At 53.3% G+C, this 26,622-nt stretch overlaps 1 protein-coding gene across 1 annotated transcript; it reads right to left on the bottom strand.

Moving 5' to 3' along the window:
* Window positions 1–6,504: 6,504 nt before the first annotated feature.
* rbm8a (RNA binding motif protein 8A) lies at window positions 6,505–22,014 on the bottom strand. The gene is made up of 6 exons (XM_078205727.1): window positions 21,888–22,014; window positions 20,162–20,221; window positions 10,698–10,775; window positions 9,884–10,020; window positions 7,316–7,452; window positions 6,505–6,720 (listed from the first exon to the last, which is right to left on the bottom strand). The coding sequence occupies exons 1-6, from the start codon at window positions 21,952–21,954 to the stop codon at window positions 6,675–6,677; spliced, it is 525 nt and encodes a 174-aa protein (XP_078061853.1). The 5' UTR covers window positions 21,955–22,014; the 3' UTR covers window positions 6,505–6,674.
* Between the last annotated feature and the right edge of the window lie 4,608 nt (window positions 22,015–26,622).

Below are 26,622 nucleotides of genomic sequence, written 5' to 3'. Positions count from 1 at the left end.
AGACTCCACACACTGAGCCAAGGCCGGAATTGAACCCGGATCCTTGGCGCTGTGCTAACCGCTGTGCCACCCTACAGTGAGGTATTGAGGGTTAGAGAAGTTTGTCGTCCTCAACACCTCAATCTAGTCAGTCATTGGCAGAGAATCAGCCACGATAGCTTATCCTTCTGAATAAGGCCACCTACTCCCATTCGCTCATCTCCCACCCACCCCATCCTCAAGATGGATGTTATTGAGGGAGACATGGCCAAGAGTTGCAGTCAGTCCCTGCGGACCCCCAGTGGTGGGGCTGCGTGGGCGGGATATCCTATGTATTCCCACTTTTTGGATGTAGGGATATTTCCTGCAGTTCCCTAACATTGGGGAGGAATTAATTTACTTACCATTAGTCGGGAGACCCTGGCACAGCCATGTCATAAGATACTGCCAACAGGAGAAGGCCATTCTGCCCATGAACCTGCTCACCCTTCAATCAGACCCTCCTCAGCTCCATCCACCAGTATTCTGAAACTCTTAATATCTCAACCTGCAAAAACAAGCGTAGAGGAGAACATGTCCGTCTACATCAACGGGGACGAAGTGGAAATGGTCAAGAACTTCAAGTTTCTAGGTGCCCAGATCACCAACAACCTGTCCTGGTCCCCCCCATGCCGACACTATAGTTAAGAAAGCCCCACCGACGCCTCTACTTTCTCAGAAGACTAAGTAAGGAGATTTGGCATGTCAGCTACGACACTCACCAACGTTTACAGATGCACCAGAGAAAGCATTCTTTCTGGTTGTATCACAGCTTGGTATGGGCTCCTGCTCTCCCCAAGACTGCAAGGAACTACAAAAGATTGTGAATGTAGCCCAATCCATCACGCAAACCAACCTCCTATCCATTGACTCCGTCTACACCTCCCGTTGCCTTGGGAAAAGCAGCCAGCATAATCAAGGACCCCCACGCACCCCGGACATTCTCTCTTCCACCTTCTTGGATTTGTTCATTGAACTGAATGAATATTTTTCGTCAGTATTCACACAGGAAAAAGACCATGTTGTCGAAGAGAATACTGAGATACAGGCTATTAGACTAGACGGGATTGAGGTTCATAAGGAGGACGTGTTAGCAATTCTGGAAAGTGTGAAAATAGATAAGTCCCCTGGGCCGGATGGGATTTATCCTAGGATTCTCTGGGAAGCTAGGGAGGAGATTGCAGAGCCTTTGGCTTTGATCTTTATGTCGTCATTGTCTACAGGAATAGTACAGTAAGAAGTCTCACAACACCAGGTTAAAGTCCAACAGGTTTATTTGGTAGCAAATACCATAAGCTTTCGGAGCGCTGCTCCTCACTCCATCTGACGAAGGGGCAGCGCTCCGAAAGCTTATGGTATTTGCTACCAAATAAACCTGTTGGACTTTAACCTGGTGTTGTGAGACTTCTTACTGTGCTTACCCCAGTCCAACGCCGGCATCTCCACATACAGGAATAGTGCCAGAAGACTGGAGGATGGCAAATGTTGTCCCCTTGTTCAAGAAGGGGAGTAGAGACAACCCTGGTAATTAGAATCATAGAATCCCTACAGTGCAGAAAGAGGCCATTTGGCCCATCGAGTCTGCACCGACCACAATCCCACCCAGGCCCTACCCCCATATCCCTACATATTTTACCTGCTAATCCCTCTAACCAGGACTCTAAGGGGCAATTTTTAGCATGGCCAATCAACCTAACCCGCACATCTTTGGACTGTGGGAGGAAACCAGAGCGTACGGAGGAAACCCACGCAGACACGAGGAGAATGTGCAAACTCCACACAGTGACCCAAGCCAGGAATCGAACCCAGGTCCCTGGAGCTGTGAAGCAGCAGTGCTAACCACTGTGCTACTGTGTGGAGTTTGCACATTCTCCTCGTGTCTGCGTGGGTTTCCTCCGGGCGCTCCGGTTTCCTCCCACAGTCCAAAGATGTGCGGGTTAGGTTGATTGGCCATGCTAAAAATTGCCCCTTAGTCCTGGTTAGAGGGATTAGCAGGTAAAATATGTAGGGATATGGGGGTAGGGCCTGGGTGGGATTGTGGTCGGTGCAGACTCGATGGGCCAAATGGCCTCTTTCTGCACTGTAGGGATTCTATGATTGGGTGGTGCCGCCCACCATTATAGACCAGTGAGCCTTACTTCTGTTGTGGGCAAAGATTTGGAAAGGATTATAAGAGATAGGATTTATGATCATCTAGAAAGGAACAATTTGATTAGGGATAGTCAGCACGGTTTTGTGAAGGGTAGGTCGTGCCTCACAAACCTTATTGAGTTCTTTGAGAAGGCGACCAAAGAGGTGGATGAGGGTAAAGTGGTTGATGTGGTGTATATGGATTTCAGTAAAGCGTTTGATAAGGTTCCCCATGGTAGGCTTTTGCAGAAAATACGGAGGAATGGGATTGAGGGTGATTTAGCGGTTTGGATCAGAAATTGGCTAGCTGTAAGAAGACAGAGGGTGGTGGTTGATGGGAAATGTTCATCCTGGAGTTCAGTTGCTAGTGGTGTACCGCAAGGATCAGTTTTGGGGCCACTGCTGTTTGTCATTTTTATAAATGACCTGGATGAGGGCGTAGAAGGATGGGTTAGTAAATTTGCGGATGACACTAAAGTCAGTGGAGTTGTGGACAGTGCGGAAGGTTGTTCCAGGTTACAGAGGGACATAGATAAGCTGCAGAGCTGGGCTGAGAGGTGGCAAATGGAGTTTAATGCGGAAAAGTGTGAGGTGATTCACTTTGGAAGGAGTAACAAGAATACAGAGTACTGGGCTAATGGTAAGATACTTGGTAGTGTGGATGAGCAGAGAGATCTCGGTGTCCATGTGCATAGATGCCTGAAAGTTGGCACCCAGGTTGATAGGGTTGTTAAGAAGGCGTACAGTGTGTTAGCTTTTATTGGGAGAGGGATTGAGTTTCGGAGCCATGATGTCATGTTGCAGCTGTATAAAACTTTGGTGCGGCCGCACTTGGAGTATTGCGTACAGTTCTGGTCGCCGCATTATAGGAGGGACGTGGAAGCATTGGAAAGGGTGCAGAGGAGATTTACCAGGATGTTGCCTGGTATGGTGGGAAGGTCTTATGAGGAAAGGCTGAGTGACTTGAGGCTGTTTTTGTTAGAGAGAATGTTAAGAGGTGACTTAATAGAGGCATACAAGATGATCAGAGGATTCGATAGGGTGGATAGTGAGAGCCTTTTTCCTCGGATGGTGATGGCTAGCACGAGGGGACATAGCTTTAAATTGAGGGGTGATAGATATAGGACAGATGTCAGAGGTAGGTTCTTTACTCAGAGAGTAGTAAGGGCGTGGAATGCCCTGCCTGCAGCAGTAGTGGACTCGTCAACATTAAGAGCATTTAAAGGGTCATTGGATAAACATATGGATGATATTGGAATAGTCCAGGTTAGATGGGCTTTAGATTGGTTTCACAGGTCGGCGTAACATTGAGGGCCGAAGGGCCTGTACTGCGCTGTAATGTTCTATGTTCTTCCTTCGGGAAAACGATACAAAAGTCTGAGGTCACGTACCAACCGACTCAAGAACAGCTTCTTCCCTGCTGCTCAGACTTTTAAATGGACCTACCTCACACAACGTTGATCTTTCTCTGCACCCTAGCTATGACTGTAACACTACATTCTGCATTCTCTTTCTTTCTCTATGAACGGTATGCTTTGTCTGTATAACGTGCAAGAAACAATACTTTTCACTGTATCCCAATACACGTGACAATAATAAATCTAATCAGCATAAATGCTGGTGGTCAACATTTCTTGCCCATCCCTAGTTGCCCCTTGGAGGGCAGTTGAGAGTCAACCACATTGCTGTGGCTCTGGAGTCACATGTAGGCCAGACCGGGGTAAGGACGGCAGATTTCCTTCCCTAAAGGGAACCAGATGGGTTTTTCCGACAATGGGTCATCAGTAGATTCTTAATTCTATAAATGCTTTCACTGAATTCAAATTCCACCGTCTTCCGTGGCGGGATTCGAACCCGGGTCCCCCAGAACATTAGCTGAGTTTCTGGATTAATAGTCTAGCGATAATACCACTAGGCCATCACCTACCCTCTTGTTTTGAGATATCTCGGCGAATTCAGTTAGCGGGTAGGCGGCAGGCAAGATTGGTTGATTCAAAAAGCAGCGAAGAGACGTGTCAACTTTGGGGCCTTAGGTGGATGATCATTCCTTGGAGGTTGCTAGATGAAGCCGAATGGACACGAGGCGTGTGGATAAATACTAGATTTATGTGAGTGGGAGCTGGCGAGCTGGGTAAATCAAGGTTGGAAAGAGGGAATGAAAGGACCCCAGGATTTGTTTAGTTTGAAGAAGGCATGCTTGCCTTCATCAGCTGAGGCATTGAACCTTAGTTCGGCCTCATTTAGAATATTGTGTCCAATTCTGGTTGCCACACTACCAGAAGGATGTGGGGGTTTGGAGAGGGTACAGAAGAAGTTTACCAGGATGCTGCCTGGTCTGGAGAGTATTAGCTACGAGGAGAGGCTGGATAAACTCGGTTTGTTCTCACTGGAGCGACGGAGGTTGAGGGGGTGACCTGATAGAGGTTTACAAGATTATGAGGGGCACGGATAGAGTGGATAGTCAGATGCTCTTTCCCCAGGGTGGAAGAGTCAAGTACTCGGGGACATAGGTTTAAGGTGCGTGGGGAAAAGTTTAGAGGAGATGTGCGAGGTAAGTTTTTTTACACAGAGGGTGGTGAATGTCTGGAACGCGCTGCCCGGGGAGGGGGTGGGAGCGGGTACGATAGCGGCATTTAAGGGGCAACTAGACGGATACATGAATAGGATGGGAATGGAAGGATACGGGCTCTGTAAGTGCGAACGGTTTTAGTTTAGGCAGCATCATGATCGGCGCAGGCTTGGAGGGGCCGAAGGGCCTGTTCCTGTGCTGAAGTGTCCTTTGTTCTTTGAAGGCAAAGGAAGAAATCTGCAGTAATTAAATAAGATTCAGTCAGCTTTGCTGTATTTGACGTAATGGAAGAGATCATAACCATGTCTACGGTTTGTGTACATAACCATGTGTACAGTTTTGGTCTCCTTACTTGAGAAAGGATATACTGGCACTGGAGGGGGTGCAGAGGAGATTCACTAGGTTGATTCCAGAGTTGAGGGGCTTTTGAGGAGAGACTGAGTAGACTGGGACTATACTCATTGGAATTCAGAAGAATGAGGGGGAGATCTTATAGAAACATATAAGATTATGAAGGGAATAGATAAAGTAGAAGCAGGGAGGTTGTTTCCATTGGCGGGTGAAACTAGAACTAGGGAGCATGGCCTCAAAATAAGGGGAAGCAGATTTAGGACTGAGTTGAGGAGGAACTTCTTCGCACAAAGGGTTGTGAATCTGTGGAATTCCCTGCCCAGTTGAGGCTACCTCGTTGAATGTTTTTAAGGCAAGGATAGCTAAATGTTTGAACAGTAAAAGGGTGATGGTGAGCGGGCGGTAAGTGGAGCTGAGTCCACGAAAAGATCAGCCATGACCTTATTGAATGGCGGAGCAGGCTCGAGGGGCTAGATGGCCTACTCCTGCTCCTAGTTCTCCCTCCACTCCCCCTCTTCATCTTGTTAAGAGAAAATAAGAGGGACTGAATTCGGGACCTGTGGAGATTTCAGAGGATCGTGGGGCTGGTGGAGGTCACGGAGGCTGAGGGCTTCACGACCTCAACCCCCCTTGAACCTTCCCCTCATTGTGCGACTATGTCCCTCTGCTCCGACGATGCTCTCCCACGGGTACAAACATCCTCCCAACAATTACTGTATCCTCAGCTTTCCATACAGCCCTGGCTCGCTACCAACCACTGCATCCTCCTCCACGACTGCCCACGTGTGACACCCCTGCCCCCCTCTCCCTGCCTCAGTTCACCGGCTGTCGAGTCTTCCTCTTCGCCCTCGTTATCGCAGCACCCCGACACCCTTCACGAACATCAGGCCCACCGACAAAACAGAGGATGCTGGGAAAAAAAACCGGGCAGGGCTGTGTGGAGAAAAGACGTCAATGCGTGTGTCCGTCTGTGGAGTCTGCACGTTCTCCCCGTGTCTGCGTGGGTTTCCTCCAGGTGCTCCGGTTTCCTCCCACAGTCCAAAGATGTGCAGGTTAGGTGGATTGGCCGTGCCACATCGACCCGAGTGTCAGGGGGATTAGCAGGGTAAATACGTGCGGTTATGGGGGTAGGGCCTGGGTGGGATTGTGGTCGGTGCAGACCCGATGGTCCGAATGGCCTCCTTCTGCACTGTAGGGATTCGATGTGCAACTCTTCCTCAGAACTAACGAGAGGGAAATGTGTTGGGGATATTACACTGTGGCTTGGGAGGGCTTTGCAACAAAGCATAGAATCTCGAGCCCGCAAAATCTCCACAGGCTCCTATTCTCGAACCCCTCCCCCTCCACCCCGCGATTGTTATTGCTGCACCCTCCCTGGGGTCTGTTCGCCCCGGCCCACATGAGACCAAGGGTCGAATTGGGGTTCCAAGAAGGACTGGGTCGATTTAAAGAGATTTATTATTGACAAAAACTCCATGAACGGGACAGCTTGGTAGTAAACACAACACACCCCAGAGACAAAACACACAACCCCTCCCCTCCCCCACACACACACCGCCCCCCCCGCCCCCAACAACAGCTCCTTTCCGGCGGCTCTCGTTCCAGATCAATGCCTCTTCCGGTCCGGACTCCGGCTCCTCCTGCGCCCACTCCTGCAACGGGGAAAAGGAACGAGTGAACAGATCATTCAACACCGTGACACACCTCACCCCCCCCCCCCCCCTCCCCCACCGGGGGGCTGAATCTGCCCCCCAACCATCCTGCCTCCCCACCACCCGCCAAGGGACCCCCATCTATCCTCCCCCAAACCCACCTCTCTCCCCCCATCATCCCCCGGGAGGGGATGGGGTCCAATCTGCAGCCCCCAACCCCAGGGGGGGGTCCCAATCTGCCCCCCGAATCCCACCTTTCCCTGGGAGGTGAGGGGGGTGGGGTCCAACCTCGCCCCTACTCCCCCTGGGGGGGTCCCAATCTGCCCCCTCCCCAAACCTGTCTTTCTCCCTCAGGAGGCCCAATTTGCAACTCCCCCACCCACCCCCTCAAATCATCCGGGGGGACACAATCTACAATCTCCCTCGCCATCTCCCTCCTCCAGGGCCCCAACAAGCCTCACTCCCAATACCCGCTTCCCTAAGAGGTAGCAACCTGCCCCTGGCTGCCAATCCCACCGTCCCTCCCTCCTCCCCACTGCCCCGCCCTCCCCCACCACCACAACCAGCCCCCGCGCGGTTGCTGTGGTGAACTCACCGCCTCTTGCTCTTGGGGGGCCCTCGGACAAAGCCCCAGTCCACGCTGATGGGCTGACCTGCCAGCTCCGAGCCGTTCAGCCCCTCCATGGCTGCCTGGGCCTCCTTGTAGGTCTCGTACTCCACCAGAGCGTAACCCTGCAGCACAAAGCACAGCACACGGGCATCAGACACACTGCGGGAGACCTCCGAGCCTCCCCCTGCTCAGCACCCGCTCCGCACACAACCCCTTCCTCCCACCCCCACTGCCCCCGCCTGCTCCGCACGCAACCCCTTCCTCCCACCCCCACTGCCCCCGCCTGCTCCGCACGCAACCCCTTCCTCCCACCCCCACTGCCCCCGCCTGCTCCGCACGCAACCCCTTCCTCCCACCCCCACTGCCCCCGCCTGCTCCGCACGCAACCCCTTCCTCCCAGCCCCACCGCCTCACCCGCTCCGCACACAACCCCTTCCTCCCACCCCCACTGCCCCCGCCTGCTCCGCACGCAACCCCTTCCTCCCACCCCCACTGCCCCACCCACTCCGCACACAACCCCTTCCTCCCACCCCCACTGCCCCCGCCTGCTCCGCACGCAACCCCTTCCTCCCAGCCCCACCGCCCCACCCGCTCCGCACGCAACCCCTTCCTCCCAGCCCCACCGCCCCACCCGCTCCGCATGCAACCCCTTCCTCCCACCCCCACCGCCTCACCCGCTCCGCATGCAACCCCTTCCTCCCACCCCCACCGCCTCACCCGCTCCGCACGCAACCCCTTCCTCCCACCCCCACCGCCTCACCCGCTCCGCACGCAACCCCTTCCTCCCAGCCCCACTGCCCCACCCGCTCCGCACGCAACCCCTTCCTCCCACCCCCACTGCCCCCGCCTGCTCCGCACGCAACCCCTTCCTCCCACCCCCACCGCCCCCGCCCACTCCGCACGCAACCCCTTCCTCCCACCCCCACCGCCCCCGCCCACTCCGCACGCAACCCCTTCCTCCCACCCCCACTGCCCCCGCCCACTCCGCACGCAACCCCTTCCTCCCACCCCCACCGCCCCCGCCCACTCCGCACGCAACCCCTTCCTCCCAGCCCCACTGCCCCACCCGCTCCGCATGCAACCCCTTCCTCCCACCCCCACCGCCTCACCCGATCCGCATGCCACCCCTTCCTCCCACCCCCACCGCCTCACCCGCTCCGCACGCAACCCCTTCCTCCCAGCCTCACTGCCCCGCCCGCTCCGCACGCAACCCCTTCCTCCCACCCCCACCGCCCAACCCGCTCCGCACGCAACCCCTTCCTCCCAGCCCCACTGCCCACCCGCTCCACACGCAACCCCTTCCTCCCAGCCCCACCCGCTCCACACGCAACCCCTTCCTCCCACCCCCACTGCCCCCACCCGCTCCACACGCAACCCCTTCCTCCCACCCCCACTGCCCCACCCGCTCCGCACGCAACCCCTTCCTCCCAGCCCCACCGCCCCCGCCCACTCCTCACGCAACCCCTTCCTCCCACCCCCACTGATCCGCCCGCTCCGCACGCAACCCCTTCCTCCCACCCCCACTGCCCCACCCGCTCCGCACGCAACCCCTTCCTCCCAGCCCCACTGCCCCACCCGCTCCGCACGCAACCCCTTCCTCCCACCCCCACTGCCCCCACCCGCAACACCTTCCTCCCACTCCCACTGCCCCACCCGCTCCGCACGCAACCCCTTCCTCCCACCCCCATTGCCCCGCCCGCTCCGCACGCAACCCCTTCCTCCCACCCCCATTGCCCCGCCCGCTCCGCACGCAACCCCTTCCTCCCACCCCCACTGCCCCCACCCGCAACACCTTCCTCCCACTCCCACTGCCCCACCCGCTCCGCACGCAACCCCTTCCTCCCACCCCCATTGCCCCGCCCGCTCCGCACGCAACCCCTTCCTCCCACCCCCATTGCCCCGCCCGCTCCGCACGCAACCCCTTCCTCCCAGCCCCACTGCCCCACCCGCTCCGCACGCAACCCCTTCCTCCCAGCCCCACTGCCCCACCCGCAACCCCTTCCTCCCAGCCCCACTGCCCCCGCCCGTTCCGCACGCAACCCCTTCCTCCCAGCCCCACCGCCCCCGCCCGCTCCTCACGCAACCCCTTCCTCCCACCCCCACTGCTCCGCCCGCTCCGCACGCAACCCCTTCCTCCCACCCCCACTGCCCCACCCGCTCCGCACGCAACCCCTTCCTCCCACCCCCACTGCCCCCACCCGCTCCACACGCAACCCCTTCCTCCCACCCCCACTGCCCCACCCGCTCCGCACGCAACCCCTTCCTACCAGCCCCACCGCCCCCGCCCGCAACCCCTTCCTCCCACCCCCACTGCCCCGCCCGCTCCGCACGCAACCCCTTCCTCCCACCCCCACTGCCCCACCCGCAACCCCTTCCTCCCACCCCCACTGCCCCACCCGCTCCGCACGCAACCCCTTCCTCCCACCCCCACTGCCCCACCCGCAACCCCTTCCTCCCACCCCCACCCGCTCCGCACGCAACCCCTTCCTCCCACCCCCACCCACCAGCCCGCACTGCCCCACCCGCCGGGACACAGCCCCGCTCCCCTCTCACCTTCAGATAGCCAGTGCGCCGGTCGAGATTGAGGTGCAGATTCTTTATTTCACCGTACTCTGCAAACTTGTCGTGGATATCCTCCTCCGTGGCCTCTTCATGGACACCCGTCACAAACAGGATCCAACCCTCGACAGCTGCCAGGACAGAGACCGGAACGTTAGCGCGACTCAGAGAGGGCAAACCTCAAACTACAAACCCACCCCGGCCACACACATCGCGCCATCCTAACGCACAATTCAGCAACCCTGGCACCACACACAGCTGCCCCTCCTCATTCGCCACTCCTGCTTCTCACAAGGGCAACACCAAATAATACAGCCTGTACACCTCGCAGTTATCCCAACAACCGCCGAAACCAGCCCAGACACCGCCTGTATCTCACAGTCACCATAAACCCAGCCAATCCCAGCTCAGACACCGCCTGTATCTCACAGTCACCCCAAACCCCCTCCAATCCCAGCCCAGAGATACCGCCTGCACCTCACAGTCACCCCAAACCCCCTCCAATCCCAGCCAAGTGACAGCCTGTACCTCACAATCACCCCAAACCCCCTCCAATCCCAACCCAGAGATACCGCCTGCACCTCACAGTCACCCCAACCCCAGTCCAGAGACACCGCCTGTACCTCAGTCACCCCAAACCCCCTCCAATTCCTGCCCAGAAACACCGCCTGCACCTCACAGTCACCCCATACCCATCCCAGACACCGCCTGTACCTCACAGTCACCCCAAACCCAGTCCAGAGACAGCCTGTACCTCACAGTCACCTCAATCGCCACATACCGCCCCTTTGAGGGCGGGGGTACTTACAGCGCTGTGGTCCTGGCTCATCCCCATCCTGTTCCACAGAGTCATAGTCCTCGCGCAGTCTGGAGCGGGCACCTTCCTCTGCACAACAGAGAGTCAGTTAGCGGGTTGCGGAACAGGAAGACTCCAGTTGACGCTAAACACACTTTACCCACAAGAAGTGCTACTGAGAACGAAGTGCTGGGAGTTGGGCAATTTGGCAAGTCGGGGAAGGATTGGGATGAGGTGAATAAAGTTCAATATAGTCTAGCAACCAGTGGCAAGTCAATAAAATATATCATCAAAGTAAAATATATTATGCAATTAAACAGTTAATTAGAACACATTCAGGGTGGGTGAGGTGTTGCAGCAGCAGTATGTAGGGCAGCACAGTGGTTAGCACTGCTGCCTCACTGCGACAGGGACCCGGTTCGAATCCCAGCTCGGGTCACTGTCTGTGTGCAGTCTCCACATTCTCCCCAGTGTCTGTGTGGGTTTCCCCCCACAGTCCGAAAGATGTGCAGGTTGGGTGGATTGGCCATGCTAAATTGCCCCTTAGTGTCCAAAGATGTGCGGGTTAGGTGGCCAATCCACCCAACCTGCACATCTTTCGGGCTGTGGGAGGAAACCGGAGCACCCGGAGGAAACCCACGCAGACACGGGGAGAACGTGCAGACTCCACACAGACAGTGACCCGAGCCGGGAATCGAACCCGGGTCCCTGGCGCTGTGAGGCAGCAGCGCTCAACCAGGACCTCGGGGGGAGGGAAGAGAGCCGCAGGTGCGTACACTGGTAGGAGTCAAACTGTCACAATAAGATTTACATTTCTATAGCGCCTGTCAACACCAGCAGGAAGGAAACTGCTTTCCAGCCAGTGGGGTATTCTTGATGTGGGGCCATAGTTGCAATGTAGGAAACACGGCCGCCAATTTGTGCACAAGAAGCGCAGCTGACAGGGGGACTAGTGATCCAGAGAGCCAGAGTCATGCTCCAGGGACCTGGGTTCGAATCCCGCCACGGCAGATGGTGGAATTTGAATTCAATAAAAAATACCTGGAATTAAGAATCTACTGATGATCCATTGTGGGAAAAACCCATCTGGTTCCCTTTAGGGAAGGAAATCTGCTGTCCTTACCCCGGTCTGGCCTACATGTGTCTCCACAGCCACAGCAATGTGGTTGACCCCCGCTCCCCCCTCGAAATGGAAATGGCCCGATCGAGGCAATAAATGCTGGTCAGCCAGTGATGCCCACATTCTGCGAATAAATAATTGAAAAACAGGGGGATCAGGCCATTCAGCCCCTCAGGCCTGTCCCACCATTTCATATGATCATGGTTGATCTTCCACAGTAATTACCACACTTCCTCCGTCAGTGGTTAGCACTGCTGCCTCACAACGCCAGGGACCCGGGTTCGATTCCCGGCTCGGGTCACTGTCTGTGTGGAATCTGCACGTTCTCCCCGTGTCTGCGTGGGTTTCCTCCGGGTGCTCCGGTTTCCTCCCACAGTCTGAAAGACCTGCTGGTTAGGGTGGATTGGCCATCCTAGATTCTCCCTCAGTGTAACCCAAACAGGTACCAGAGTGTGGCGCCTAGGGGATATTCACAGTAACTTCATTGCAGTGTTAATGTAAGCCGACTTGTGACACTAATAAACTTTACAGAAATAAATTCCAGCTCTTGAACACCCACAAGCCCCTGGGGCAGAGAATTCCAAAGATACATAGCTCCCGGAGTGAATACATTGCTCCTGGTCTCAGTCTACAGTAGCCCACCCCCTCCGCCAAGGCTGTATCATTGTGCTAACTCTCGGTTCCATCTGTACAAGGACAGCCAGATACTGCGGCTACATTATGTTAAACAATTTATCATCCTCTCAGTTATTTTGCTTTTCGAAATGACTATAAAACATCCTACACTCGGTGCTGAGGGAGCGCCGCACTGTGGGAGGGTCAGTGCTGAGGGGGCGCCGCACTGTGGGAGGGTCAGTGCTGAGGGAGCGCCGCACTGTGGGAGGGTCAGTGCTGAGGGAGCGCCGCACTGTGGGAGGGTCAGTGCTGAGGGAGCTCCGCACTGTGGGAGGGTCGTTGCCGATGGAGGTCGTTGCCGAGGGAGCGCTGGTGCCAAGGAAGCGCCGCACAGTGGGAGGGTCAGTGCTGAGGGAGGGTCGGTGCTGAGGGAGTGCCGCACTGTGGGAGGGTCAGTGCTGAGGGAGCGCCGCACTGTGGGAGGGTCGGTGCTGAGGGTGCACCGCACTGTGGGAGGGTCGGTGCTGAGGGTGCACCGCACTGTGGGAGGGTTGGTGCTGAGGGAGGGTCGCACTGTGGGAGGGTCAGTGCTGAGGGAGCGCCGCTCTGTAGGAGGGTCAGTGCTGAGGGAGCGCCGCACTGTGGCAGGGTCAGCGCTGGGGTAGCACCGCACTGTGGGATAGTTGGTGCTGAGGGAGCACCGCAGTGTTACAAGCTGAGGTGCGACATTTGCATTATGTTTCAAATGAGGAACGCACGGGGGGCATGCCAACCTAGTGAAGCTACAACACTGGACTACCTGTGTACAAAACAGCAAGTGATAGACAGAGCTAAGCGACCCCATAACCAACGGATCAGATCGAAGCTCTGCAGTCATAGAGGTTTACAGCATGGAAACAGGCCCTTCGGCCCAACTTGTCCATGACGCCATTTTGTTTTAAACCCTTAAGCTAGTCCCAATTGCCCGCATTTGGCCCACATCCCTCTATACCCATCTTACCCATGTAACTGTCTCAATGCTTTTTAAAAGACAAAATTGTACCCGCCTCCACTACTACCTCTGGCAGCTTGTTCCAGACACTCACCACCCTCTGTGTGAAAAAACTGCCCCTCTGGACACTTTTGTATCTCTCCCCTCTCACCTTAAACCTATGCCCTCTCGGTTTAGACACCCCTACCTTTGGGAAAAGACTATCTAGCTGATCTATGCCCCTCATTATTTTATAGATCTCTATAAGATCACCCCTCAGCCTCCTACGCTCCAGAGAAAAAAGTCCCAGTCTATCCAGCCTCTCCTCATAACTCAAACCATCAAGTCCCGGTAGCATCCCAGTAAATCTTTTCTGCACTCTTTCTAGTTTAATAACATTCTTTCTATAATAGGGTGACCAGAACTATACACAGTATTCCAAATGTGGCCTTACCAATGTCTTGTACAACTTCAACAAGACAACAAGACACCTCATTCCTGCCACATCCAGTCGTGAATGGTGGTGGACAATTAAACAAGTCACTGGAGGATGCGGCTCCACAAATATCCCCACCCGCAGCGATGGAGGAGCCCAGCACATCAGTGCAAAAGATAACATTCACAACAATCCTCAGCCAGAAGTGCTGAGTGGATGATCTATGTCGGCCTCTGCTGGAGGTCCCCAGCATTGCAGACGCCAATCTCCAGCCATTTCGATCCACATCGGAGCAGCATTAGGCCATTTGGCCCATCGAGTCTGCCCCGCCATGGCTGATAAGTTCCTCAAACCCCATTGTCCCGCCTTTCCCCCGGGCGGCACAGTGGTTGGCACTGCTGCCTCACAGCGCCAGGGACCCGGGTTCCATTCACGGCTCGGGTCACTGTCTGTGCGGAGTCTGCACGTTCTCCCCGTCATAGAACATAGAAAAACTACAGCGCAAACAGGCCCTTTGGCCCCACAAGTTGTGCCGAACACATCCCTACCTTCTAGACCTACCTATAACCCTCCATCCTCTTAATTCCCATGTACTCATCCAGGAGTCTCTTAAAAGACCCGATTGAGTTTGCCTCCACCACCACTGACGGCAGCCGATTCCACTCGTCCACCACCCTCTGTGTGAAAAACTTACCCCTAACATCTCCCCTGTACCTACCCCCCAACACCTTAAACCTGTGTCCTCTCGTAGCAGCCATTTCCACCCTGGGAAAAAGCCTCTGAGAATCCACCCGATCGATGCCTCTCAACATCTTATATATCTCTATTAGGTCTCTTCCCATCCTACGTCTCTCCAAGGAGAAAAGACCGAGCTCCCTCAGCCTATCCTCATAAGGCATGCCACTCAATCCAGGCAACATCCTTGTAAATCTCCTCTGCACCCTTTCAATCTTTTCCACATCCTTCCTGTAATGAGGCGACCAGAACTGAGCACAGTACTCCAAGTGGGGTCTGACGAGGGTCTTATAAAGCTGCATCATTATCCCCGGACTCCGAAACTCAATCCCTCGATTGATAAAGGCCAGCACACCATACGCCTTCTTAACCACCTCCTCCACCTGCGGGGCCGATTTTAGAGGTCCTTCTGATCCTCTACCGTACTAAGAGTCTTTCCCTTTATATTGTACTCCTTCATCCCATTTGACCTGCCAAAATGGACCACTACGCATTTATCTGGGTTGAAGTCCATCTGCCACTTCTGCGCCCAGTCTTGCATCCTATCTATGTCCCTCTGTAACTTCTGACATCCCTCCAGACTATCCACAACCCCACCAACCTTCGTGTCGTCGGCAAACCTACCAACCCATCCCTCCGCTTCCTCATCCAGGTCATTTATGAAAATGAGAAACAGCAAGGGTCCCAGAACAGATCCCTGGGGCACACCACTGGTGACCGACCTCCATTTAGAAAAATACCCATCTATACACACTCTCTGCCTCCTTTGGGCAAGCCAGTTCTGGATCCACCGGGCAGCAGCCTCTTGGATCCCATGCCCTCTCACTTTTTCTAGAAGCCTTGCATGGGGGACCTTATCGAACGCATTGCTAAAATCCATATAAACCACATCTACCGCCTTCCCTTCCTCAATGTGTTTAGTCACATTTTCGAAGAACTCCACCAGGCTCGTAAGGCACGATCTGCCCTTGACAAAGCCATGCTGAGTATTCTTGAGCATACTAAACCTCTCTAAATGCTCATATATCCTGTCCCTCAGGATCTTCTCCATCAATTTACCAACCACTGAGGTTTGACTCACCGGTCGGTAATTTCCTGGGCTATCCCTATTCCCCTTCTTGAAAATAGGAACCACATCCGCAATCCTCCAATCCTCCGGCACCTCTCCCGTCTCCATCGACGACGCAAAGGTCATCGCCAAAGGCTCTGCAATCTCTTCCCTCGTGTCTGCGTGGGTTTCCTCCGGGTGCTCCGGTTTCCTCTCACAGTCCAAAGATGTGTAGGTTAGGTGGATTGGCCGTGCTAAATTGTCCCTTAGTGTCAGAGGGACCAGCTAGGGTAAATACATGGGGTTATGGGGTAATGGGGATAGGAACTGGGTGGGATTGTGGTCGGTGCAGACTCGATGGGCCGAATGTCCTCCTTCTGCACTGTAGCATTCAATGATTCTATGACCTTTGATCCCCTTACCAATGAAGAATCTACCTATAAATACATTCTTTAATACACCCAATGAACCGGCCTCCTCTGTGGCAATGGATTCCACAGATTCATCACCCTCTGGCTGAGGAAATTCCTCCTCATCTCCGCTCTAAAGGCACTGGATGCTGCAAATACCCTGACAGTATTCCAGCAATAAGACTCATTAGGGACCAGATCAAACACCCCAGGGTGTATTAAGAGGTTAGACGAGACCCCAACTCTTTTTCTTTTGGCATTAGTGTGAGGACAAGGGGTGAGATTCTCCCAAACAAATTCCCAGTGTCGAATTGGCGCAAAAACTGGAGTCAATCCCGCTGGTATTCTGAGCGGGAGTTTTAAAAAGGATCTCCCACACTTGGTGCACGGCAGAGTGCCCTAGCGTGAATCTCATTACAAATCACTGCATGGAGCCTATTCCCACTGGAGAGGACGGCAGCATTTGGTCGGCACGGTGGCACAGTGGTTAGCACTGCTGCCTCTCAGCACCAGGGTCCCAGGTTCGATTCCGGCCTCGGATTACTGTGTGTGTGGAGTTTGCACGTTCTCCCCGTGTCTGCATGGGTTTCCTCCGGGTGCTCCGGTTTCCTCCCACAGTCCAAAGGTTAGATTGATTGGCCGTGCTAAAATTGACCCTAATGTCAGGGGGATTAGCAGGGCAAACGCGTGGGGTTATGGGAATAGGGACTGGGGTGGGACTGTGGTCGGTACAGACTCGATGGGCCGAATGGCCTCCTTCTGTACTGTAAGGGTTCTATGAATCATTATCTCGTAGCGCTGAGTGAGCCACTGTGCGTGCGCCGATCTGTCAGTGCCGAGATCAGTGCATGTGCAGCGGCCCCACAGTGCCGACCTCCTGATCACTGGCCTGCCCCGTGACCTCACTCGCTGCCCATCCGACCCCCCCCATCCCCCAGCTAGTGGAGAGTTCCAGTGGGGTGGGGAGAGACTAGCGCGCGGGGAGACTTCAGTCCCGGGCCTACTAATGAAATGTAAATGAACATTAACAGAAGGCCAGAGACGCGCGGAGGGTGTGGCGCCCAGTGGGAAGCCCGCAACATGGCCTCCGTTTGAGTACCCTGGCCTGCTGAGCTGCTAGGAGAGCACAGCAGGCTGGGAGAATCGCCCCCGAGGTGTTTCACTCCAGGTGTGATTCTATTGACCTCCTGGGAAGCTTTTATCAAAACTTTATATTAACGATAGTTTAAATACAACAAAAAAAATTAGCTTAACTTTTAACAATTGAGATACGTAAACATCACAAGATACAATTCTTAACTGCTAACCTATCTCTATGAGTTCCAATTTAAGCAATATTCCTCTTATAGACTTAAACTCCTCTCCAGAGTCAGTTAGCAAGCTACACAGGGTTAAGAGGTTTTTACTTGCTCATAGATCATAGAATCCCTACAGTGCAGAAGGAGGCCATTCGGCCCATTGAATTTGCACCGACCACAATCCCTCCCAAGTCCTATCCCCATAACCCCATGTATTTACCCTAGCTAGTCCCCCTGACACTAAGCGGCAATTTAGCACCTAACCCGCACATCTTTGGACATTAAGGGGCAATTTAGCGCGGCCAATCCACCTAACCTGCACATCTTTGGACTGTGGGAGGAAACTGGATAACCTGGAGGAAACCCACGCAGACATGGGGAGAATGTGTAAACTCCACATAGACAGTGAGCCAAGGCCGGAATTGGACCCAGGTCCCTGGCGTTGAGGGGCAGCAGTGCGAACCACTTTGCCACCATACTTTTATCAAAACTTTATTTTGACGATACAGTTTAAATACAACAAAAACAATTAGCTAACTGTTAACAATTGAAATAATTAAACATCACAAGATACAATTCTTAACTGCTAACCTATGAGTTCCAATTTAAGCAATATTCCTCTTATAGACTTAAACTCCTCTTCAAAAATCAGTGAGCAAAGTACACAGGGTTACATGGTTTTGTACTTATTCCCAGTCCTAGAGCCTTAGAACACCCTGGGGAGAGATACAGAGAGACACATGTCTTCCGACACTCAAACAGCAGAGAGAGACACACAGAGAAACATCTCTCACTTCTTGCAAACCCAAATAAAATCTGCCAGCGTGTCTCTGTAAGCCTAGCTCCACCCATTCACATCACCCTGCCTCTTGTCAATCAACCGAATTAAACCCTACTCTGAAACCCCCAGGCGACAAACCAAAAACAAACAAAAATTGCATTAGTTCAGATTAAAACAAGCACCCCACTATCTAGGATCAATTATTCCCCGGCATTCTCAGCGTGGAGCTGCCAAATACAGACAGATCGGCACCAGGTAAACCAGGTCAGAATTTTAAACATACCCCTCTCAAGAAACATGATATATTTCTTAAAGGTACAGTATCATCACGGACTGAGGACTCGTGCTCCAGAACTTGCCCAAGCCAAGCTGTTCCAGTACAGCTACAACACTGACATCTATCTGGAAAATTGCCCAGTTATGTCCTGTACACAAAAAGCAGGACAAATCCAACCCGGCCAATTACCGCCCCATCAGTTTACTCTCGATCATCAGTAAAGTGATGGAAGGGGTCATCAACAGCGCTATCAAATGGCACTTACTCAGCGATAACCTGCTCAGTGACGCCCAGTTTGGGTTCCGCCAGGGTCACTCATCTCCTGACCTCATCACAGCCTTGGTTCAAACATGGACACAAGAGCTGAATTCCAGAGGTGAGGTGAGACATCAAGGAGCCCCGGGAAGATTTAAGTTAATGGGGTTAACAAGTGGCAAGTGACAGTTATATCAAATAAGTGCCAGGCAATGACCACCCCCAACAGGGCAGCATTTATTCCTCACTATAACACCACATGATATTCAAAAGCATTGACCATCACTGAATCCCCCCACTATCAACATCCTGGGGGTTACCATTGACCAGAAACTGAACTGGACCCAGCCATATAAATACTGTGGCTACCAGAGCAGGTCAGAGGCTGGGAATCCTGCGGAGAGGAACTCACCTCCTGACTCCCCCCAAAGTCTGTCCACCATCGACAAGGCACAAGTCAGGAATGTGATGGAACACTCTCCACTTGCCTGGATGGGTGCAGTTCCAACAACACTCGAGAAGCTTAACACCATCCAGGACAAAGCAGCCCCACTCGATCAACACGCTAACCACAAACATTCACTCCCTCCACCACTGACGCACAGTGTGTGTGTACCACCTACACGATGCACTGCAGCGACTCACCAAGGCTCCTTCAGCAGCACCTTCCAAAGCCGCCATCTCACTCACCATCCCGACTTGGAAATATATCGGCCGTTCATTCACTGTCGCTGGGGTCAAAATCCTGGAACCCCCTCCCTAACAGCACTGTGGGTGTACCTACCCCACACGGGGACTGACTGATGTCCAATAACAATCCTGGAACTCCCTCCCTAACAGCACCGTGCGTGTACCTACCCCACACACGGGGACTGACTGATGTCCAATAACAATCCTGGAACTCCCTCCCTAACAGCACCGTGCGTGTACCTACCCCACACACGGGGACTGACTGATGTCCAATAACAATCCTGGAACTCCCTCCCTAACAGCACCGTGCGTGTACCTACCCCACACACGGGGACTGACTGATGTCCAATAACAATCCTGGAACTCCCTCCCTAACAGCACCGTGCGTGTACCTACCCCACACGGGGACTGCAGCGGGTTCAAGATGGCGGCTCATCCACCACCTTCTCAAGGGGACGATTAGGGATGGGGAATGAATGCTGGTCTAGCCAGCGACAGTTATATTGCAAAGCTGTCTCCAGTGAAAGATGCCAGTCAGTTTCACTGTTGGAACAAAAACAGAGGAACCGTTCCCCATCTCGAGGGTAATAATCATCCCTCAAACAACGTGACTGCAAACAGATTCTCTGCCCGTTATTCCATTGCTGCTTGCTGCACGTAAATGAGATCCAATTCCATCTCTCTGAGGAAGCCACCTGAGCTCCTCACATCTCTAAGAGGCTTCGATCGCCAAGCCTCTCAAGCCGTCCCCCACCCCCAACCCTGGGACCGCCTCCTACCCTGAACCTCCGCTGTAATCAGGGCCGCAAGCATTCGCACAGGAAGATCCAACGCTACTCACCAGAGCCAAAACCCCGGCCCTTCCGTTTCTTGGCTTTCTCCTTTAATTTGTGGATGCTTTCTGCAGGAAAGACAAAATGAGAGTCAGTGCGAGGAGGAGGAGGAGGGATGGGGAGGGGAGGGGAATAGGGGCACAGCACACACTGCGACAGCGATCACACTGGCTGGTGAGGGGGGGTGAGGGGAATAGGGGCACAGCACACACTGCGACAGGGATCATACTGGCTGGTGAGGGGGGTGAGGGTGAGGTTAGCGGTGAGGTAGGGCGAGGGGATTAGGGGTCAGGGTAGGGCTGAGGGGTGTCAGGGTGAGGGGGTCAGGCTGAGGGGTGAGGAGGTCAGGGAGTTAGGGGTCAGGCTGAGGGCGTCAGGGTGAGGAGGTTAGGGGTCAGGCTGAGGGGGTTAGGGGTCAGGGGGGTTAGGGGTCAGGGGGGTTAGGGGTCAGGGGGGTTAGGGGAATTAGGGGTCGGGGGGAATTAGGGGTCGGGGGGAATTAGGGGTCGGGGGGAATTAGGGGTCGGGGGGAATTAGGGGTCGGGGGGAATTAGGGGTCGGGGGGAATTAGGGGTCGGGGGGAATTAGGGGTCGGGGGGAATTAGGGGTCGGGGGGAATTAGGGGTCGGGGGGAATTAGGGGTCGGGGGGAATTAGGGGTCGGGGGAATTAGGGGTCGGGGGGAATTAGGGGTCGGGGGGAATTAGGGGTCGGGGGGAATTAGGGGTCGGGGGGAATTAGGGGTCGGGGGGAATTAGGGGTCGGGGGGAATTAGGGGTCGGGGGGAATTAGGGGTCGGGGGGAATTAGGGGTCGGGGGGAATTAGGGGTCGGGGGGAATTAGGGGTCGGGGGGAATTAGGGGTCGGGGGGAATTAGGGGTCGGGGGGAATTAGGGGTCGGGGGGAATTAGGGGTCGGGGGAATTAGGGGTCGGGGGGAATTAGGGGTCGGGGGAATTAGGGGTCGGGGGGAATTAGGGGTCGGGGGGAATTAGGGGTCGGGGGGAATTAGGGGTCGGGGGGATTAAGGGTCGGGGGGATTAAGGGTCGGGGGGATTAAGGGTCGGGGGGATTAAGGGTCGGGGGGATTAAGGGTCGGGGGGATTAAGGGTCGGGGGGATTAAGGGTCAGGGGGATTAAGGGTCAGGGGGATTAAGGGTCAGGGGGATTAAGGGTCAGGGGGATTAAGGGTCGGGGGATTAAGGGTCAGGGGGATTAAGGGTCAGGGGGATTAAGGGTCAGGGGGATTAAGGGTCAGGCTGAGGGGTGTCAGGGTGAGGAGTCAGGCTGAGGTGGTTAGGGGGGGTTAAGGGTCAGGCTGAAGGGTGTGGGGTCAGGCTGAGGGGGTTAGGGGTCGGGGGATTAAGGGTCAGGCTGAAGTGTGTCAGGGTGAGGGGGTTAGAGGTCAGGCTGAGGGGGGTTAAGGGTGAGGGGTCAAGGGTCAGGCTGAGGGGTGTCAAGGTGAGGGGTTAAGGGTCAGGCTGAGGGGTGTGGTGTTAAGGGTCAGGCTGAGGGGTGTCAAGGTGAGGGGTTAAGGGTCAGGCTGAGGGGTGTGGTGTTAAGGGTCAGGCTGAGGGGTTAAGGGTCAGGCTGAGGGGTGTCAGGGTGAGGGGTTAAGGGTCAAGCTGAGGGGTGTCAGGGTGAGGGGTTAAGGGTCAGGCTGAGGGGTGTCAGGGTGAGGGGGTTAAGGGTCAGGCTGAGGGGGTGAGTGTGCTGAGTGTCAGGCTCTCTCTCACCGTCCCCCTCATCATCCATGGCGAAATCCTCGCCTCCCGCCTCATGGAGATCCAACACGTCCGCCATCTTGCCGCCGCCGGAAGTGAATGGGGAGCGGGGGGGGGAGAGAAGGCCGGCGGACAGCCGCTTCCGGTGAGGGGAGTGCGCAGGCGCAGACGTGGCAAGCCAACACACAGTAAGCGGGGAGCGCAGGCGCAGAGCCGGCTGCCGGCCACTTGAAGCCGGGATGGAGTGACACGCAGGCGTACAGCCGGCGGCCGGCACCGCGGCATCTGCGCAGTGAGACTGAGTACAATCAGGATGAAATCTCAGTGATAATCTAAATTCAGTGTGTGTGGGGGAATCAGAATTAAATCACTGATAATCTAAATCACTGTGATAATCTAAATCACTGATAATCTAAATTCACTGTGATAATCTAAATTCAGTGTGTGTGGGGGAATCAGGATTAAATCACTGATAATCTAAATCACTGATAATCTAAATCACTGATAATCTAAATCACTGATAATCTAAATCACTGATAATCTAAATTCAGTGTGTGTGGGGAATCTGGATTAAATCAGTGTGATAATCTAACTGATAATTTAAATTCAGTGTGTGTGGGGAATCAGGATTAATTCACTGTGATAATCTAAATTCACTGTGTGTGTGTGTGGGGGGAATCAAGATTAAATCACTGAATTTGATGGGGGAATGAAGCAGCTTAAAATGGACCCAGGGGTGATCTCAGCGAGCACTTCCTCACACATTGGAGGGACCAAAAGCACGCAAGACAAACATGCATTGGCCTAGTGGTATTATCACTAGTGTTATAAAGCAGAAGTTGATTCCCTTTCTCTGAGAACTAACGCCCAAAGAGGAGTACCTCGCCTTATAATCTGTAAAAAGTGTGAGAGAAGTGGTGTGACCTGCTCTTCAGCAACCCCTAGAGGTTAAATACAAAATAAATCCGAGCCCCTCTCTAAAATTCACTGTGGCGGCATTTTTCAGGGCAGCACGGTAGCACAGTGGTTAGCACCGCTGCTTCACAGCTCCAGGGACCTGGGTTCGATTCCTGGCTTGGGTCACTGTCTGTGTGGAGTTTGCACGTTTGCCTCGTGTCTGCGTGGGTTTCCTCCGGGTGCTCCGGTTTCCTCCCACAGTCCAAAGAACAATACAGCACAGGAACAGGCCCTTCGGTCCTCCAAGCCCGCGCCGCTCCCTGGTCCAAACTAGACCATTCTTTTGTATCCCTCCATTCCCACTCCGTTCATGTGGCTATCTAGATAAGTCTAAAATGTTCCCAGTGTGTCCGCCTCCACCACCTTGTCCGGCAACGCATTCCAGGCCCCCACCACCCTCTGTGTAAAATACCTCCTTTTGATATCCATGTTAAACCTCCCCCACCGCCCCCCCCCCCCCCCCCCCCCCCCCTCACCTTGAACCTATGACCCCTTGTGAACGTCACCACCGACCTGGGAAAAGGCTTCCCACCGTTCACCCTATCTATGCCTTTCATAATTTTATACACCTCTATTAGGTCACCCCTCATCCTCCGTCTTTCCAGTGAGAACAACCCCAGTTTACCCAATCTCTCCTCATAACTAAGCCCCTCCATACCAGGCAACATCCTGGTAAACCTCCTCTGCACACTTAAAGCCTCCACATCCTTCTGTAGTGTGGCGACCAGAACTGGGCGCAGTATTCCAAATGCAGCCGAACCAACGTTCTATACAACTGCAACATCAGACCCCAACTTTTATACTCTATGCCACGTCCAACAAAGGCAAGCATGCCATATGTCTTCTTCACTACCTTCTCCACCTGTGACGTCACCTTCAAGTGACGTCACCTTCAAGGATCTGTGGACTTGCACACCCTCTGCGTATCTACACCCTTTATGGTTCTGCCATTTATCGTATAGCTCCCCCCTACGTTAGTTCTACCAAAATGCATCACTTCGCATTTATCTGGATTGAACTCCATCTGCCATTTCTTTGCCCAAATTTCCAGCCTATCCATATCCTTCTGTAGCCTCTGACAATGTTCCTCACTATCTGCAAGTCCAGCCATTTTCGTGTCGTCCGCAAACTTACTGATCACCCCAGTTACACCTTCTTCCAAATCGTTTATATAAATCACAAACAGCAGAGGTCCCAATACAGAGTCCTGTGGAACACCACTAGTCACAGGCATCCAGCCGGAAAAAGACCCTTCCACTTCTGTGACCAAGCCAGTTCTCCACCCATCTAGCCACCTCCCCCTTTATCCCATGAGATCCAACCTTTTGCACCAACCTACCATGAGGGACTTTGTCAAGCGCTTTACTAAAGTCCATATAGACGACATCCACGGCCCTTCCCTCGTCAACCATTCTAGTCACTTCTTCAAAAAACTCCACCAGGTTAGTGAGGCATGACCTCCCTCTCACAAAACCATGCTGACTATCGTTAATGAGTTTATTCCTTTATAAATGCACATACATCCTATCTCTAAGAATCCTCTCCAACAACTTCCCTACCACGGACGTCGAGCTCACCGGCCTATAATTTCCCGGGTTATCCTTCCTACCCTTCTTAAAGAACGGGACCACATTAGCTATCCTCCAATGCTCTGGGACCTCACCTGTGTCCCGTGACGAGACAAAGATTTGCGTCAGAGGCCCAGCGATTTCATCTCTCGTCTCCCTGAGCAGCCTTGGATAGATTCCATCAGGCCCTGGGGATTTGTCAGTCTTTATATTCCCTAAAAAACCAAACACTTCCTCCCTTGTAATGGAGATTTTTGCTAATGGGTCAACATTCCCCTCCGAGACACTCCCAGTCAACACATCCCTTTCCTTTGTGAAAATCGACGCAAAGTATTCATTTAGGATCTCCCCTACTTCTTTGGGCTCGAAGCCTAATTCCCCACTTTTGTCCCTGAGAGGTCCGATTTTTTCCCTGACAACCCTTTTGTTCCTAACGTATGAATAAAATGCCTTGGGATTCTCCTTAATCCTGTCTGCCAAGGACATTTCGTGAGCCCTTTTTGCCCTGCTAATTCCTCGTTTGAGTTCTTTCCTACTTTCTTTGTATTCCTCCAGAGCTCCGTCCATTTTGAGCTGCCTGGACCTAACGTACGCCTCTCTTTTTGACCAATCCCTCAAGATGTGCGGGTTCGGTTGATTGGCCATGCTAAAAATTGCCCTTAGTGTCCTGAGATGCATAGGTTAGAGGGATTAGTGGGTAAAATATGTAGGGATAGGGGAGTAAGGCCTGGGTGGGATTGTGGTCGGTGCAGACTCGATGGGCCGAATGGCCTCTTTCTGCACTGTAGAGTTTCTATGATTTCTATGATAAAATCAACACCTAACAATTTATTTGTCTAACAGTGAGCAAATTAACTAAGCAATTAACAAACAGAACAAATCCCTTCTATTAACTATTCCTGAATAAAACAAGATCCTAGTGGTCTGCTGTTCAATAAATACAAGTCCCATTCATCAACAAAATGGAATTGAATCACTCTCTAAATTACAACCAGGTTTTGTGTCTTCTAGAATATTTTGGGTTTTCTGTTGATTCTTCTGTCTGGAACTTCTTTGGTACGTTTGCTATCAATATAGTGCTTTCTCTAAGACATAGAACATAGAACAGTACAGCACAGAACAGGCCCTTCAGCCCACAATGTTGTGCCGAGCTTAATCTGAAACCAAGATCAAGCTAACCCACTCCCTATCATCCTGGTGTGCTCCATGTGCCTATCCAATAACCGCTTAAATGTTCCTAAAGTGTCTGACTCCACTATCACTGCAGGCAGTCCATTCCACACCCCAACCACTCTCTGCGTAAAGAACCTACCTCTGATATCCTTCCTATATCTCCCACCATGAACCCTATAGTTATGCCCCTTTGTAATAGCTCCATCCACCCGAGGAAATAGTCTTTGAACGTTCACTCTATCTATCCCCTTCATCATTTTATAAACCTCTATTAAGTCTTCCCTCAGCCTCCTCCGCTCCAGAGAGAGCAGCCCTAGCTCCCTCAACCTTTCCTCATAAGACCTACCCTCCAAACCAGGCAGCATCCTGGTAAATCTCCTCTGCACTCTTTCCAGTGCTTCCACATCCTTCTTATAGTGAGGTGACCAGAACTGCACACAATATTCCAAATGTGGTCTCACCAAGGTCCTGTACAGGTGCAGCATAACCCCACGGCTCTTAAACTCCAACCCCCTGTTAATAAAAGCTCACACACTATAGGCCTTCTTCACATTTAAATTAGTCCTACCAAAATGAATCACCTCACATTTATCAGGGTTAAACTCCATTTGCCATTTTTCAGCCCAGCTTTGCATCCTATCTATGTCTCTTTGCAGCCTACAACAGCCCTCCACCTCATCCACTACTCCACCCATCTTGGTATCATCAGCAAATTTACTGATCCACCCTTCAGCCCCCTCCTCTAAGTCATTAATAAAAATCACAAAGAGCAGAGGACCAAGCACTGATCCCTGTGGCACTCCGCTAGCAACCTGCGTCCAGTCTGAAAATTTTCCATCCACCACCACCCTCTGTCTTCGATCAGATAGCCAGTTACCTATCCAATCGGCCAACTTTCCCTCTATCCCACACCTCCTTACTTTCATCATAAGCCGACCATGGGGGACCTTATCAAACGCCTTACTAAAATCCATGTATATGACATCAGCTGCCCTACCTTCATCAACACACTTAGTTACCTCCTCAAAAAATTCTATCAAATTCGTGAG

Source organism: Mustelus asterias, unplaced genomic scaffold (assembly GCF_964213995.1).
Source record: "Mustelus asterias unplaced genomic scaffold, sMusAst1.hap1.1 HAP1_SCAFFOLD_949, whole genome shotgun sequence".
NCBI lineage: Eukaryota > Metazoa > Chordata > Chondrichthyes > Carcharhiniformes > Triakidae > Mustelus > Mustelus asterias.
This window is presented reverse-complemented; position numbering and strand designations above follow the sequence as displayed.

What these genes read in the sequence shown, in the direction of transcription:
- rbm8a (XM_078205727.1), bottom strand. Translation starts at nt 21,954, where the DNA reads ATGGCGGACGTGTTGGATCTCCATGAGGCGGGAGGCGAGGATTTCGCC. An exon ending in GGGCCGGGGTTTTGGCTCTG is followed by an intron (nt 10,776 to 20,161) that starts GTGAGTAGCGTT and finishes TCTGTTGTGCAG; the next exon opens with AGGAAGGTGCCCGCTCCAGA. An exon ending in TGAGCCAGGACCACAGCGCT is followed by an intron (nt 10,021 to 10,697) that starts GTAAGTACCCCC and finishes CTGTCCTGGCAG; the next exon opens with CTGTCGAGGGTTGGATCCTG.